At 35.1% G+C, this 16,446-nt stretch overlaps 1 protein-coding gene across 1 annotated transcript in view; it reads left to right on the plus strand.

Annotated features, from left to right (window-relative positions):
* Window positions 1-16,446, plus strand: part of LOC123865412 (Down syndrome cell adhesion molecule-like protein Dscam2) — a 154,788-nt gene that overhangs the window by 16,035 nt on the left and 122,307 nt on the right. Inside the window, exon 2 of the mRNA XM_045906412.1 lies at window positions 6,461-6,526. Coding sequence (XP_045762368.1) covers window positions 6,475-6,526 — 52 coding nt within the window. The 5' untranslated portion in view covers window positions 6,461-6,474. The remainder of the gene's footprint in view (window positions 1-6,460; window positions 6,527-16,446) is intronic.

A 16,446-nucleotide genomic window follows, 5' to 3' on the forward strand; every position in this document is an offset into this window, starting at 1 on the left:
CATTTATCCTATAACTTCTCTCAAGCTTCAAGGATTTTCCCAAGAAATTTCTTCCAACCAAAGTCACATACTGAATGAGCGAGTGAAGTTAGAGGTGCCTGGAATCCAAACTTGCTAGCGTTTGGTAATATTTCATGTGGATGTGGCATTCTAAGCCCTGGGCCAATTTAGCTCGAACGTTTTTTATACGAAGCTCTAATAAATCGACGTTACAGTAAGGCTAGGGCTACACTGAGGGACCTTGATTTTCAAGAATCTCTATCATACTTTAAATTGTCATACGAGTAAGTCGAAAAATGTGAAATAAATAGTTTTTGTAATGTATTTAGCCCTTTTTCATTTTGATATTAATCGTTCGCTCATAATTTGTATTGAAAAGGTGAATGGTGTCATCATTTTACTTAAAAGATGTTGAATGAATACTGTAGCTATTTAAAAAAAAACTACAGCTTGGCGCAGTTTCTTCTTGCTATGCGAGTGGCTTATCTGTAATCTTTGTACAATTTCCGTATTTCCGTATCATGGATAAAATTCTATTTTTCATACATAATGGACACAAACCGAAATAGGTAACTAGGTATTCTACTCGGGAATCCGGGCATGTGTATTTATGTGTGTGTCCGTGTGCGCCCGTGTGTGTGTGTGTGTGTGTGTGTGTGTGTGTGTGTGTGTGTGTGCGTGTGTGGTGCGTTAGGTTCATGTGTTCCTAACTTTAAAAACTAAACCACATAAAACAACATGATTTCTCGATGCTTATAGCAAGGCAAAGTTAAAGACATAAAACTGAGATATGGAACATAAAACCGGATAGACTTATGACGGGGCCCAGTTTTACGAGCACTTTCATAGTGTTATGAATTTACGCTTTATTAGCGCTGGCCAGCCTAGGATTGATGGCATACATGATCCTTGAAGTTTTTATGACGATATATTATCTGCGTAATATAATGTTAGACGCTTAATCGAAAAAAATACTTAAGTCTACGCTAAGTAAGTCATCATGATCATCATGATCAACCCATTTCCGCCCCACTACTGAGTACGGGTCTCCTCTCAGAATGAGAAGGGTTTAGGCCATAGTCCGCCACGCTGGCCCAATGCGGATTGGCAGACTTCACACACCTTTGAGAACATGGAGAACTCTCAGGCATGCAGGTTTCCTCACGATGTTTTCCTTCACCGTTAAAGCAAGTGATATTTAATTGCTTAAAACGCACATAACTGAAAAGTTTGTGGTGCGTGCCCGGGATCGAACCCCCGACCTCCGATTAGTAGGCGGACGTTCTAACCACTAGGCTATCACAGCTTTTTAAGTAAGCTTTGTAAGTAAGTACTTACATCTAATTGAAATACTCGAAGTAATAGGTAATCACAATCCTACACTGCGTTTACCGATACGCAATCTCCACTCCAGAACAATCTGCCCCATCGGCCGTTGGTTCTGCAACATGGGCTACATAAGCTACAGCACCTGCCCACTGCCACTTCAGCTTGCTGATCTTTTGAGATATTTCAGTCACTTATTGTTCTCCTGCGCATAATAAATAGTAGATAGGCTTAGATAGCATAGTAAGAATATAAAAATCATGTATTGTTCTTAGCCATTGGGTATCCATACAGAGTCTGCCCACTGAAAATCGTAACTAGATAGGTACCTACTTATATAATTCAAATCTCCTTGTGTTCATTTCGATCTCGGTATTAATAAACAAAATATTATTGCTAGTTATATATTTTTAAATTCAAGATTTCAAACATTTAATTATCTCATCTGGGGCCTAGTAGTAAGCCTACTATTTGTCTACTTTTACAAATTAAGTGATTTAAATGAAGGAACCAAAAGCTTTATTTGCTATAATTTGTATGGTGCAACATGCAGCATGCGATATGCAAGGCCCGCCCTTCAACTGATAAACATGTAGGAAAAGCCAGCCACCAAGCAAGCAATACGCACCACCACCACGCAGAACCACACAAATCCCAAAACCACTCGACGCACGTTTCGCCCCGACATTGGAGTATCCTCAGGAGATAATTGCAAAGTAATTTAGATCACGCTAAGTACTTTTTCTCAACTGTCAATAGATTGCCGTATACTGTAGTTCATGCGCTCAAAAAGTCAAAACTCTTCTATTAGTATTTCCCGATAGCCTAAAAATCATACGTCCTTGATACAAAGTAATTGGGTCGGATGGATGTGGAACCAATAACTGAAACAAACTTGCATCCTTCGTTTTACTGACTTCAAAGCTAAACGTAGATGCTAAACAAATTGCGAATGCTTCCATGCACTACGAGTGGATACCTGTTCGATTGATACGCAATCAGAACGTTGCTCGCACACATGTAAAAGATCCCGTGTACAGTTTCCAATGTATTCAATTTAAGTCTATTATTAAAATTGGTTCAGCCTTGGCGGGCTTTTTTTTGGAAAATGTATTTTTTTGACATAATTTTTTAGTACCTCTGGGACGTTTGGATCGTTTGGCAATAGAAAGACTTGTAGAAGAATTAAAAATATGAATCTGAACTTCACCTCATTGATTTTAAAATTAGTGTACCTATTGCATACTTTAATGCATATTCACGTCAAAAGATGAGATTTGGTTTTTAGGGTTCCGTACCTCATAAGAAAAATGGAACCCTCATAGGATCACTTACTTGTCTGTCAATCTGTCTGTCCATCTGTCGTGTCTGTCAAGAAAACCTATAGGATATTTCCCTTAGGGTATTGTAAGAATAGAATCATGCTAGGTAGGTCTTATAGAACAAGAAAGGAAAACCGTGAATTTAAGGTTACATGGCAAAAATAATTAAAATGTGTTTCAGATTTCAAAATAAGATGACAATACCAATTGGGGTATCATATGAAAGGGCTTCACTTGAATATTCTAAAACAGATTTTAATTTTCTTTACGCATAACATTTTTTGATTTATCATACAAAATATCGCAAAACCCCGAGTACGGAACCCTCGGTGCACGAGTCTGACTCGTCCTTGGCCGGTTTTCTATATTTTGCTTAGGTGTAAAGGTGTACAGTACATACTCTACAAAAAAATTTTCAAAAGAAAAATAAAACCGACTTCAAAAACCACAAACACTAAAAAGTAAAAAATAACTTTTATTTAGCTACACATGTAATGTATCTAGGTATGAAGTCGAGCGAGCATATTAAAACAAAATTAGAAATCCAAGAGTGAAGCTCGCCCGACTTCATACCTAGGTACATTACATGTGTAGCTAAATAAAAGTTATTTTTTACTTTTTAGTGTTTGTGGTTTTTGAAGTCGGTTTTATTTTTCTTTTGAAAATTTTTTATTTCACAATTTTTAGTGGCCCCACTGTACTATAATATACTATGCCCAGTTAAAACCCTACTGTTTACTAAGCTATTGCACTGATCGCGAGCAATTTGCTCCTATCTATTGAGGAGTTCTGTTCTCCATCTCCGAAGATATTCATCAGATCTTCACCAAATTTATATGGGACCACCTGCACAGTATACCCTTTCAAACAAAAAAAAAATTTCCAAATCGGTCCAGGGGTCTTTGAGTAATCGGGGAACATACATAAAAAAAAAAAAAAAAAGATTCCGACGAATTGAGAACCTCCTCCTTTTTTGGAAGTCGGTTAAAAATAAAAATTGGTTGTCTGTAATGTCGGTTTACTGACGATAGTTGAACGTGACAACAAAGGCCGATTGTGCTTCTTTGTCGCTCGTTCCGCGCTCTCGCTTGCACTTCAAGCCTTACATGGAACGCCTCAGAGCGAGGTAACGCCGCATGAGTCATGTTTTTTCGTGCATGCAGCCGGCTCTATCGAATTATAAGACGTTGTCACGTCAAAAAAAAAGTTAGAAAACTCGCGCCAAACCGGTGCAGGCTGGTAGTTTTTTCATAAAACATAAAATTCATAAAACTGTATCATAAAATTTGACCCGTTTTCCCAGTATCCAATTTTTATGTTTTGTGTCATAGTTTTATGTCTTCAAGTTTGTCTCGTGATGAGAATCGAGGGACGACTTTCAAGGTTCGTTTTATTATTACATAGAAGTAAATCAATTTTAACAGCTTTTGCTGCAAAATTGCTTCGACTAAGAAAATGTTAAATTCTTAGTAAAGTATTCTACATGCTGAAAAAAGCATGTAACACAAATACGCAACTGCTGAACTTGCTATTGCCGACTTAGGTATAAGTACCTTGTTTCTTAGGTACAATTGTAAATCAAAATTTTAATTACCAAATATTTCGTACAGAATAAATATAAAAAGAACGTCAAATTGTCTTTTTCATTTTCATAAACGGAAAATAAAAAATGTACAGATAAAAAAGGCCCCTCTCGAGACAACAAGTTTCTTGTAAGGCTGTTTGCATACAGAGTTCGGAAGACAAAGTTTCCGAGTTCGTAAAGTATGCTTTGGTATTGATTAGTTTGGAGTATTTGCCTTCTTTATTTATTAATAACTAGATCATGCCCGCGAATTCGTCTTCGTAAGTGTCGGGTTTTTTTTTTAATTCCAGAGGGAACTCTTTGTTTTTTCGAGACAAAAATAGCCCATGTCCATCCCCGAGATACAAGCTATCTCTGTACTAAAATTTGTCAAAATCAGTTAATTGGATGTGTCGTAAAAGGCTAGTATACAGACAACTTTCGCATTTATGATAATATCGTAATAATACTATGGAAGTATGTGACGTGTATTGTGTGTGGATGAGATTCAGCACGTATTCAATATTCACTATTTTGACAGGTTTTGTAAGAACCCCTACCATTATATTACAATAACTAGCTTATTGTTTCGACTGAACTTTAAAACCCCTAATTTTACCCCCTCATTATGCATAATATCTATATGCATACCTTACCTTATATCTGCATGCCATATTTCAGCCCGTAATTTGAGCTGTGCGTTCATAGATCAGTTAGTCAGTCAGTAAGTCAGTCAGCTGGGTCACAACCCACAGCAATGATTTGCGACGCAGTAACAAAGAGAAAGAGTTAGAAATTCAGTGTATATTTTCCCTTAGTGTTACATCACCCCAACATCATTCGTGTCACCTCACCTCAAAGCCATCCTCATGCTAAGTGCATCTTAACGTTTTAAGATCCGCTTTTAAGTCTCCCTCAAGATGTTTGTTTACGACTTTTCGCATTTTCGGACTCGAACGTCCCTTTGTAGGATTATCCCGATATTAAGGAACTTGGAATGGTATCATAAATAAAGCCATATTTTTAAAAGGGATTTCTTGGATGAAAGTTAAAGTTTGTCTTTTATTTTTTATGAACATCAAGATAAAAGAGTAATTAATTTTACTTATCAGTTGAATCGTATTCCAAACAAAATAATTTAAATAATTTATCTGAATAATTATAACTACTACGAGTATTTTTAACTGATTGAAATAGAAACTTGGTGCATACCTACAGCTCGGGAAATCATAACCAATTTGGTAACGATCTCAGAAATGACTTCTACACATTACAAAATAGAAAAACTACTTGTTACCATAATAATACATTGCCTTCCAAATATGGCTATCTATCTATTAGTAGCGCTTGAAACCCAATTAGGTAATGTGACCAAAAGGATGTATAAATTAATACACATTCAATATTAATATACATATTTACTTGAATCCTTTCGTTAAAATCGTGTTGTCACAGTAAAATACAAGTGCATTTTAGTCTACCCAAATGCAAGCACTGAATTCGGTTGTGGTTTGGATGCGAGTATTGGACTGTCTTGTTACTTGTAACTGAGCTAATAAATAGGGATCCTATAATATTGAATTTATTGATAGAGAGCTTTGCTTGGTACCAATTTAATGCTTTTCGGAGTTCAGACAAAGGCAAAAATTAGGGTATATAAAAAGTATCATGTATCAGATTAGAAATATTTTCACAACGACAACTTTTCGACCCATTGAACGCAAACTGACTCTAGAGTGTTCGATTAATTTGCTAGTTTTGCACTACCCCTCCATTTAACCGATTTTGACGTTTGATACAAACATAGCCATATCCTGGTGAAGTACTACTACCATTTTGTTTTGTTTGTTTGTTTGTTACGGAAAAACAAAGAGTTTCCACGGGATTTAAAAAAAAACTACATATGTGCGGCTGAAATCACGGTTATCATCAAACTCATATTTGGTATAAAGATAACATTCATCCCGCACACAGATAAAGGATACATTTTGTCCCGGAAACCAAGGAATTTTCAAAAACCTTTATCCACACGGGTGAAGTCGTGAGCATAACATAAGTTTAGTATTAATCTGTTTGTATTTCTAAAGTCACTATCGGGTACGAGCATACCAATAAAATATATCTGTACCTACAAAATACCTCCTTTCTTTCTTTCTTTTATAACTTTGTCTTAACAAGATAACTTTTTTCCGTGGTAAAGTTAAATTATTAATAATAAAATAATAAACATAGTATTCTTTTGTTGCAGAAAAATCAATCGACATGTCTGGACGGACCCTCATACTGTTCATGTCTATAGCGACATTCAATATAGGTAAGTATCTTTACAACTTTTGGAAGCTTCGAGCATCATTGAAAATGAAATATAACAATTATTTATTAATTTCGGGCATGATGGGAAAATAATTGGACGAAAAAACGAAATTCATCCAATGTTTTCCCAGTTTTTCCGGCTCTGCCGTAATGATAAGTGGTTATGTACGAGTATCAAAAGGTCGGGTTCTTGACTTTATTCTGTTGTCGGCCAAAATATTCGTACAATGTCCCTGATTAAAATTAAATGTTATATGAGCAAGAAAAGACTTACTGGAATTTTGTAGATTTGATTTATGTAACAAAGGAAGGTAAAATAGAGTGAATATTATTGCTGCTGCTTTAATGTGCGTTAATAGCGGGTTTTCATTACGTGCTGTAGCTTCTAGAAGCTCTTGATGCGAAGCAGGTTCGGTAAGAGACGCGCTTCGATGAGGTATAACGCATCCTTCGGGCGACGCAGCACTGCTGTGTACACCAACGATGCTTCCTAAAGGCTGCTTTACGCCGGAGGAATAACATGCTACAATGAGGCATTCTGCAACAGCCTAGTATTTTACACCAATGCAACATCATGCTGTACCTACTCATAGAACTGGAATATTACGATAAGACAGTGTCACATACCGCAAGGTATTAACCACAGATTAAGGATGGAATGTTGTTACCTACCAGAGGTTTGACGAAGCTGTCTAGATAGAACAAACCTGCGGTAACAGGGGACGAGCGACCCGAGATCTCCATAGTATTGCCGGGACATTTACCACGAGATCACAGGCGTTCGGACTACTGTATCTCCTTATACTGCGGCATTACCATAACACACGATTTTCCCTACAATGTTCGACCATATGCATTGTACCAAGCGGCCCCGTGGCATGCAACAATATCGCAATTGCTGCTCTGGCGTAAATGAAGCTTAACAAAATAAAGCGTCGCGAAGCAACCATGCTTAAAGAGAATTCAGCCATTGCGATGGAAGCAATATCTGAAGAGTTTGTAGACAATTAGCATGTTAAAGTAAACATAGTAGTTACAAAATATGGCTAGTTGTAGAGACAATTAAAACCACTGTTGCACCAGAGAGTCCTCAGGAGACCTTCAATAAATGTTTCTACTAGCATAAACAAAACAAATATACGTACACTTTGTTAAACTGGAGATCGACTTGTAATATTTAGATATAATGTAAATGAGTTTTGTAACTCAACTTGAGTTTTGTAACTCAACTGAATCACTGACTTGACTGACTGACTAACGTTAGTATGTAATGTAAAATTCGCGGTGAGCGTGGCGTGCTCCACTCGACTGTAGGGGTTTTCGCGAATTCCCTTTGAATGTTTCATTACAAGTCAGTGCAGGTGCGTCATCGCGAGGTGCAAGCCATCATGATTGAGCACTCTTGAGCCTAGAGCTTGAATCCATCACAAACACAAGCTACAAGTCAGTCTTGTCGTCGTAATGTAACAAAATGTACCTAACTACATTACAAGCAAACGGTACAGTCAATCTCCAGCTTTAGATTTGCATAGCGTTCCCGCAATGACGCCGTTCAATTTGGAACGCTCAAAGTTTTAATTACGGCGCGAAATTAATTTGAGATTAACTTTGGAATACCAATTTATGTTTCTACATTCATACTGTTGGAATTGTTACACTGCAAATTTTCGGTTGATGACGTTTTTCGCATTGTTATATTTTGTGTTTTGCATAGTAAAATAATTCGATACAAGTTCGACACTAATAAAAACTAAACCTATTTCGATAAAAATGCTAATTGAAATGCAATGTCTTTATGACCTGTGTTTTTGCGATTTGCTTTCACAACTCAAATTTTTTTTATTTAAGAAGTCAATTTTTTTTATTAATATAAATTTTGATATAATTAATTTAACCTGATCAGGTCTTTGACTATACCAATGCAAAAATTACGTCGATCTGTTGGTACGTTGCGACGTGATTGAAGGACGTGTAATATGGCTAGTACTGGGTAGTGATGTAACACATTACTATTCATTCTTTTTTTTTATTAATCATAATCAGAATCACACTTCACACTAATATTGTAAAGGCGAAAGTTTGTGTGTATGTACGACTGTACGTGTGTATTGACTCCAATACACAAACCTTCACCTTTTGTATGTTTGTTTTGTATGTTTGTTACTCCTTCACGCAAAATCTACTGGATTTGACTAGATAAATAATATCCTGGATTAGCACATAGGCTACTTTTGATCCCGGAAAATCAAAGAGTTCCCGCGGGATTTCGAAAAACTAAATCCACGCGGATAAAGTCGCGGGCATCAGCTAGTTTAAAATATAAGTAAGGATAAAGTTTGGCATGATCGTTATTATACGGCATGTCTGATGATAATTATAGTATTCGAAGCCCAGCCCAGACACACCATTAAACACATTTTTGCAGGTTCCTGAACTACGAACTTCTTAATTCTGAAGCGACTACAAAAATTAAGCTTTGTTTACAACTCCTCTTACAAACGCACCGTCCGTATAAATTTTAATGAGTCCATCTTTACAAAGCTCCACGTTTTTTATCTTTTTATTCCTACACTAGTTCGCATTTTTTATCTTTGTAATCAAAAGGATTTGTATGAATATTTTATTCAATGTTAACATTAGCATTCATTGTCTTTTTCTGCGACTTTATTATGGTTTTTAGTTAGTATAAAATCTTTCCAGATAACGTCTAATTTAGTGCCGCATTTTTATCCATATTTCATACTCACAATTAGATTCAATCATATCATACTCGTAACTTCTTAACTTAACAGTTCTCAAATTAGAGTTCATAATATTATTATAACGGATTTTACTCATTGTTACTATTTCAATGTATCACGGTCCAGTAGGTATATTTTGTAATTACAATTATATTTTAATTGTAATGAGCTTACTATTGACTTTATCTTTTAATATCTGACTTTAATAAAAAGAACCAGACATCAAAATGTAAAACGCCACTTTTATTGTAGGTATAAAATGCTACGGAACATATAAAATTTGTATGTGAATCTAAAGCGACTCGATAAAATTTTATAGGCACTCTCCAACGTTGTTACGGACAAACGGAATAAAGACTAGACAGAATTAGAATATTCAAATTGGAAATTAACTTTTAATATTGACACACGCCAAAAATTTTAATTTCAAATGCTTTCATTCAACCAATTAGAATCATAACGTCTTTTATTTCGTCAATAACTTATACATCATTTATTCGTTATAATTACTATTGTAATGTACGTTATAATTTTATGATTAATAAATATTCTTTATTCTTTAAACATGCTAACGAATATTTACTCTCCTGTAAATTAGACTTTTTTGACTTACGCACTAATAGACTTCACTGACGCTGTGTGTTTTAAATATCTTCTACTTACTTGACACTTCCATTCTCTATCTACATTGTTTAACACAAGACAGACTTTAACATTCTTATAGCCTATGAACAGTCTATTACCTAGCCTAGCCTAGCCTTACCTGTGTAGGATTCTCTGTACAGTAAGTGCAGTAGGTATTTTTTATTTAGTTTAGATTGGTTTTAAAACACCTCAACGTTTTGCTACTAATAATTTATTATACTTATAATATTTATATTTTTATTACTAAAACTGAAAACAAATAAATACTTAATAATAACTTCAAAACAAACTTTCTGATTTTACTTTAAAATTATAATTATTTTACGAAATTACTTTCGATCTAAACTATTATTGACGTTGACGGCATATATTTATGCAAAATTATAAAGCTATTTATTTGGAAATTTAGGTTAATATTTCAAGCTTATTTCCGAATTAATTTCGAGGCGTAATTTAAACATTAATGTTCAAAAATTGATTCTGGGAAATCTATGTGCGTAGATAGTAGGTGCATAGAATATTGTTAAAATGATTAATAATAATAATAATTTAACCTAAGTATGTATTTGTACCCGGTTTTTGCAAACCTGGTTTAGTTGGCAAGCTTCACAATTTACTTGTATTAAATTGTTTTATTAATTAACTTGATTTGATTGTCAAATGGTTTGAAAATTGGACAACAATAAATATTTGTCAATTTATAACACCAGTACGTAATTTGTATAAAAGTGAAAATATGGATTATAATTTTGCCATACCATCATCATCATGATCAACCCATTTCCGCCCCACGACTGAGTACGGGTCTCTTCTCAGAATGAGAAGGGTTTAGGCCATAGTCTGCCACGCTGGCCCAATTTGCGGATTGGCAGACTTCACACACCTTTGAGAACATGGAGTACTCTCAGGTATGCAGGTTTCCTCACGATATTTTCCTTCACCTAAAGCAAGTGATATTTAATTGCTTAAAACGCACATAACTGAAAAGTTAGTGATGCGTGCCCGGGATCGAACCCCCGACCTCCGATTAGGAGGCGGATGTTCTAAGCACTAGGCTATCACAGCTTCCAGGCAAACGTTTTTCAAATAATATTCATACTCTTAGTCGAGTTGTATGCGGAGGGATCTAGAATCCCGCTGCACCAATGTCTCAAGATATCCCCTTCATCTCTTACACTTACACTGATGAAGGGGTCACGACCTCCAGCAATGTGACGCTGAGAAATCTACTTTCATTACAAAGATTCAATGAACACACGCATTTTAAGAAAGGTGAGCGTTTCATAAATACGAGTTCACCTTGATTAATGTCCCTTCCTATCTTCGGCGTGTTTCTGTGACATTGACATATTGCGCCATATATTTTGGCGGCGCCATACATTTCCCGTTAATCGATTATAAAGCCTTGTTATTGATATGGCGTTTACCATAATGCTGCTTTTGTTGCGACCGTGAATGGATTTTGTATAATAGACCTGATTTATAGCTTGTTAGTAAGTTAAATAACACAATGCATAACGAAATCCTAAGCGATTTTATTTATTTTTGGCACTCATGTTTCTTCTGTTTAATATAATCTTTACTGAATATTGTAAAGTCAGTCCACCATGTTGATCTATTTGGAAGCACTTGTCTCTTAGGCGCAATGCACACGTAAAGAATAGAGTGAACTCAATCTCAACTTTATTTAATTTGGCACTTTTAGCCGTCTGTGTTTTGTCTTCATGGTATCAAAATACTTAAAGCTGAAGTAGTAATTATTGCAAGTAAATCCACCGCATATTAAGATTTGAAAGTTTTCTGATAGCAATTTTTCATTGGGTGCATAGTGCATACGGCGAACAACTGCAGACGTCGAATCCGGCAAAACTCAGACAGAGCGGAGGTACAAATGTATTAGCAGAGTGCGTTTAGAAGTACGTCTGAAAGTTAAAGCAATCGCTGAAACGGACATAGGTATAACTCCGAAGAAAATGAAATTAATTCTTTAGGTAATTGAAATATTTTAAATTGTAATAGGCTTCAAAAGATCATGGAGTAGTAGCGTCGAACGGTCGGTAGTATCGCCCCGTTAAATAATTCATATTCAAGTTTGCAAAATTTTCTTTCACGTGAACACAAAAGCGTTCTCCTTAAGAGGATAAGATCGTAAAGAAACACAAAATGGATGTGACGCTGCTAATTTTCCTCACAATTTGCTTCCTCTCAAGTTTTTCCAGACACATTTTTAACCTAAACGCTGTCTATCTGTCTGTCTGTCTGTCTGTCTGCTACGCTTTCACGGCTCAACCGCTGAACCGATTTTAATGAAAATTTGTACAGACTTAGGATACATTCCGGGGAAGGACATAGGCTATTTTTTATCCCGGAAAAACAAAAAGTTCCCACGGGATTCCCAAAAAACCCATCCGCTTAACCGATTTGTATGAAATTTGGTACCCAGGTAGCTTGCGTCCCTGTAAATTAACATGGCAACTTTTTATCCCGGAAAATCAAACAGTTCCCACGGGATCTTTAAAAACCTAGATCTACGCGGATGAAGTCGTGGGCATCCTTTAGTCTAAAATAAAATCATGAAGCATACAAAACTTTTTGTTCTGAAACGCTTCTGTTGTTGTTTTTGTTTTTTAATTCTTACAATCCAAATGGAAAATATACTTTCTAGAGTAAACTTTATGTAGATTTTTCTCATTAAATAAAAAAATATGAATTCTGACTTCTTTTTATATTTATACCAACTTAAAGTTATACATAGAAAGATACTAGATTCTATATCAATGACAAAATTAAAACGCCTTTTTTATACCAATATTAAATAAAATACAAAACATATTTTTTTTTTATTCACAGTCTTTATGTTTTAACCTATAAAGGATAAAAAAGGGCTTAGAGAAAAAATCCTTCTAACCCTATTTGTTCCGAATTGCTTTATGTTATCTATGGGCTAAGGCGAGAATACTCCTGCGTAAATAAAATTCTATCGTCCCAATATGCCCTTTGTTTGATGTTTTCCATCAAATGTTAGAAAATAGTTTCATCCAAGAAAATATTTGTTCTAGTATAGTTCTAGTATAGTATAGTAATTTTTTTCTCACATTCTAGGGCATCTAATAGAAATCTCTTTCCCTTAATTCATAATCAAGATAGGGGCTTCTATAGGGGACCATTCAGATCACATGAGATGTCATATTCAATTTTAATGCATTGCATAAAGGTTGAATAGGTGACACGTCATTTGAATGATCGCCTAAACAAAGCCCCATCTTGACTATGAATTCCAATGTTAAATGGATTAGTTATCCTTTTGCATGTCCTTTTAATGTTCTTAGGGTTCCGTACCTCAAAAGGAAAAACAGAACCACTATAGGATCAATTTGTTGTCTGTCTGTCTGTCCGTCTGTCGTGTCTGTCAAAAAAACCTATAGAGTACTTCTCGTTGACCTAGAATCATGAAATTTGGCAGGTAAGTAGGTCTTATAGCACAAGTAAAGGAAAAATCCGAAAACTGTGAATTTGTGGTTACATTAAAAAAAGTGTCAATTTTCAAAGCAAGATAATTATATCAAATGGGATATCATATGAAAGGGAATTACGTGTACATTCTAAAACAGATTTTTACTTATTTTTATGCATAATAGTTTTTGTTTTATCATGCAAAATGTCGGAAAAAATACCCGAGCACGGAACCCTCGGAACGGTTTTTTTATACGAACGTAGGAAAACCTAAAAAGCGCGGTAGAGTCACATCCCAAACTAGTTTTCCTTACAAAGCTGCGTGAACAAAGCGCAACAAAACATATACAAAATAATAGAAAGAAAGAATAGGCTTTAGGGAAAACCTTTCCCTTTAAGCCTCTTTCTTTCGAATTGCTTTATGTTATCTGTGAACTAACGCTCTGTATAACTAAATACAATTCTATTGTTACATTTGGCTCTTTTTGTGATGTTTTCACCAAACATCAAGCCCTATATCAGTGGAAACTATTGCCAAAGATTGTAGGTATTTTTTAAGGGGGCGAAATCAAAGAAAATAGGCAATTTTTAGGCTACTAAGCCTCAAATGTAGGAAAATTTGATGCCTGCCAGTGACGTCAAAGCCTTGTAGTTCATGTTACAAGTTCCTACGGTCCATAGAAATCAATATATTGGAGTAGTCACCACATTTTATCCTGCGGTGAGGTGTCTCGTGAAAAATGCCCTAACTGTGTCTTGACTTACATTTCATTTCAGAAGTTGATAATTAATATATTTACTTATCATATTTTAGACATCAAACAAGTTAAATGAATTATTTTTGAATTCGAAATTTGAAACGGAATTTCGAAAAATCCGGCCATCATGTCTAGTGTCTACATTATAAAGGAAAGCTCCGAGCAAGTGCTGACAGTAGGTAAGTGAGTATGTGAGCAGGAATTTTTTACATGTAGATAATAAAGTATTAATATATGATTCATAACGACAATGTGTCTGTTTATTACATACTTATCCAAAGTAGGTGATTGTCACATCATCATTACTCAAGTTGTCCGTCACTATTCTACTAGCAAACATTATTGAAACAAAAATCACACCATTGACCTATTGTTTGCCAGATTTTATACAATACAATATACCTATAACGGTATTTTTATTGAGGGGATTAAGGGTATGGGTTTAATACAAACTGCCATGTCCCTTCCAAGTTAACCCGCTTCCATCTTATGCTGCATAATCACTTACCACCAGGTAAGATCGTATAGTCATTGAATACCTTGTATCTGAATAAAAACAAACACAATGTATATTCGAGAAAAAATGTGATAAGAATATTTTGTTATTTAGTTAAGTACGTTAGATAGTATTATATTATTAGAAAATATTATACCAATATTAAATAAGTATTATAACATGCCTATTATATTTTGGTTTACTACAAAATTGCGAATATATTGTGTTCCTTCGTTTCATAAGGCAAAAGATAATATTCGCTAATGAAAATATGATATAATATAGGTACATAGATAAAAAATACGCAGCGTTTGAAAAGATGGCCTCATTAAAATTTATACGAACCGCTGCGTTTATAAGAGCAGTTGTAAACAAAGCCTGGGTTTGTAGTCGGCTCAGAGGAAAGGAAGTTTTTGGTTCAAGTACTTGCTAAAACAATGTTTAATCTCATGTCTAGGTTGCAGTCTACATTTTTTAATCTAGGGAGGGCTGTATATCATTTTGACATCACTCGTTGTCACAACTTGGGTCAAATTACGACCTAGCAGTATCATCATCATCAGGTGATCATCGTCAACCGATAGATGTTCATTGCTGGACATAAGACTCTTGTTAGGAATTTTCACGCGCCACGGTCTTGCGTTGCCTGAATCTTGCGGCTCCCTACGACTCGTTGTCGTCTGTCCAACAAGAGGTCTACCAACGCTGCGCTTTTCGGTGCAAGGTTGCTATTCTAACACTTTGGGATCCAAACGTCTATCGGTTTTCAAACTATATACTTACCCTGCCCATTGCCACTTTAATTTCGCAACCCGTAACTAAGTAACTAAAAAGCCCAACGCGGCTAAAGAGATTCTTACTTCAATAACAAACATTTTATAAGTTTTAATTTATTGAAATTGTATTATATTATGACTGTCAACACTAAAATTCGTAGCGAGAGATAGAATTCTCATTAAAATTCATACGGACCAATGCGTCCGTAAGAGCATGTAAACAAAGCCTGGCTGTACATAGTTGGTTCACATGAAAGGAAACATGTGGTTCAAGTTGCAGTAAAACAATGTTTAATCTCTCGTCTCAATGTGTTCTGGGTAAACATTTCAACGGCAACATTGCACAACAAGATTAATGCATGCCAGTCAATTTTTAGAGTTACGTAGTAAAACCAGAAACCCTTATCCTTAGTTTCGTCCAGTCCGAACAATATGCGTTTGTGTCACAGCTTTTTAAAAAACTTTTGACTTTTCTGTAACTTAGCACAATTACAGAAATTTGTTGCAATTAAAAAAATTAAAAACACGACTACTCTACCAATAAACGAACTACCTACATAGTTATTTTTTTTAATTTTTTATTCAGATACAAGTTAGGTAAGTTAGAATGCAATCTCACCTGGTGGTAAGTTATGATGCAGATTGCAGTCTAAGATGAAAGCCGACTAACCTGGAAGGGGTTTGGCAGTTTTTATTAAAAAGAACAGAGACCAATGTTATTTATATTTTTATGTCAACTCCGAATCCTTAGATCACTACTGCATAGCTGCTAAGCGGAATATTTATCATTTTATTGGTACTTTATTCAGTTAATCTTTTGGCTAAATATTTCATATGAACTCGTAGGTATTCAAAGAAAATAAGAATATGAGTAAGTAGGTACTTTTGATACAAATTCGTATTCTTCTTAAAATTTTGAGTTCAGTTTTTCATAAGTATTATTATCCCTGAAATGATTACGCAACTGCAAAATTTTCCATACCGTTATTGTGATATGGAAAATTTTCGCTTTGCTAAAAACGTTACGTAATGCTACTTTCTTAGCGATAAAT

The sequence above is a fragment of the Maniola jurtina genome, chromosome 5 (genome assembly GCF_905333055.1).
Source record: "Maniola jurtina chromosome 5, ilManJurt1.1, whole genome shotgun sequence".
In the NCBI taxonomy this organism is placed as follows: Eukaryota; Metazoa; Arthropoda; class Insecta; order Lepidoptera; family Nymphalidae; genus Maniola; species Maniola jurtina.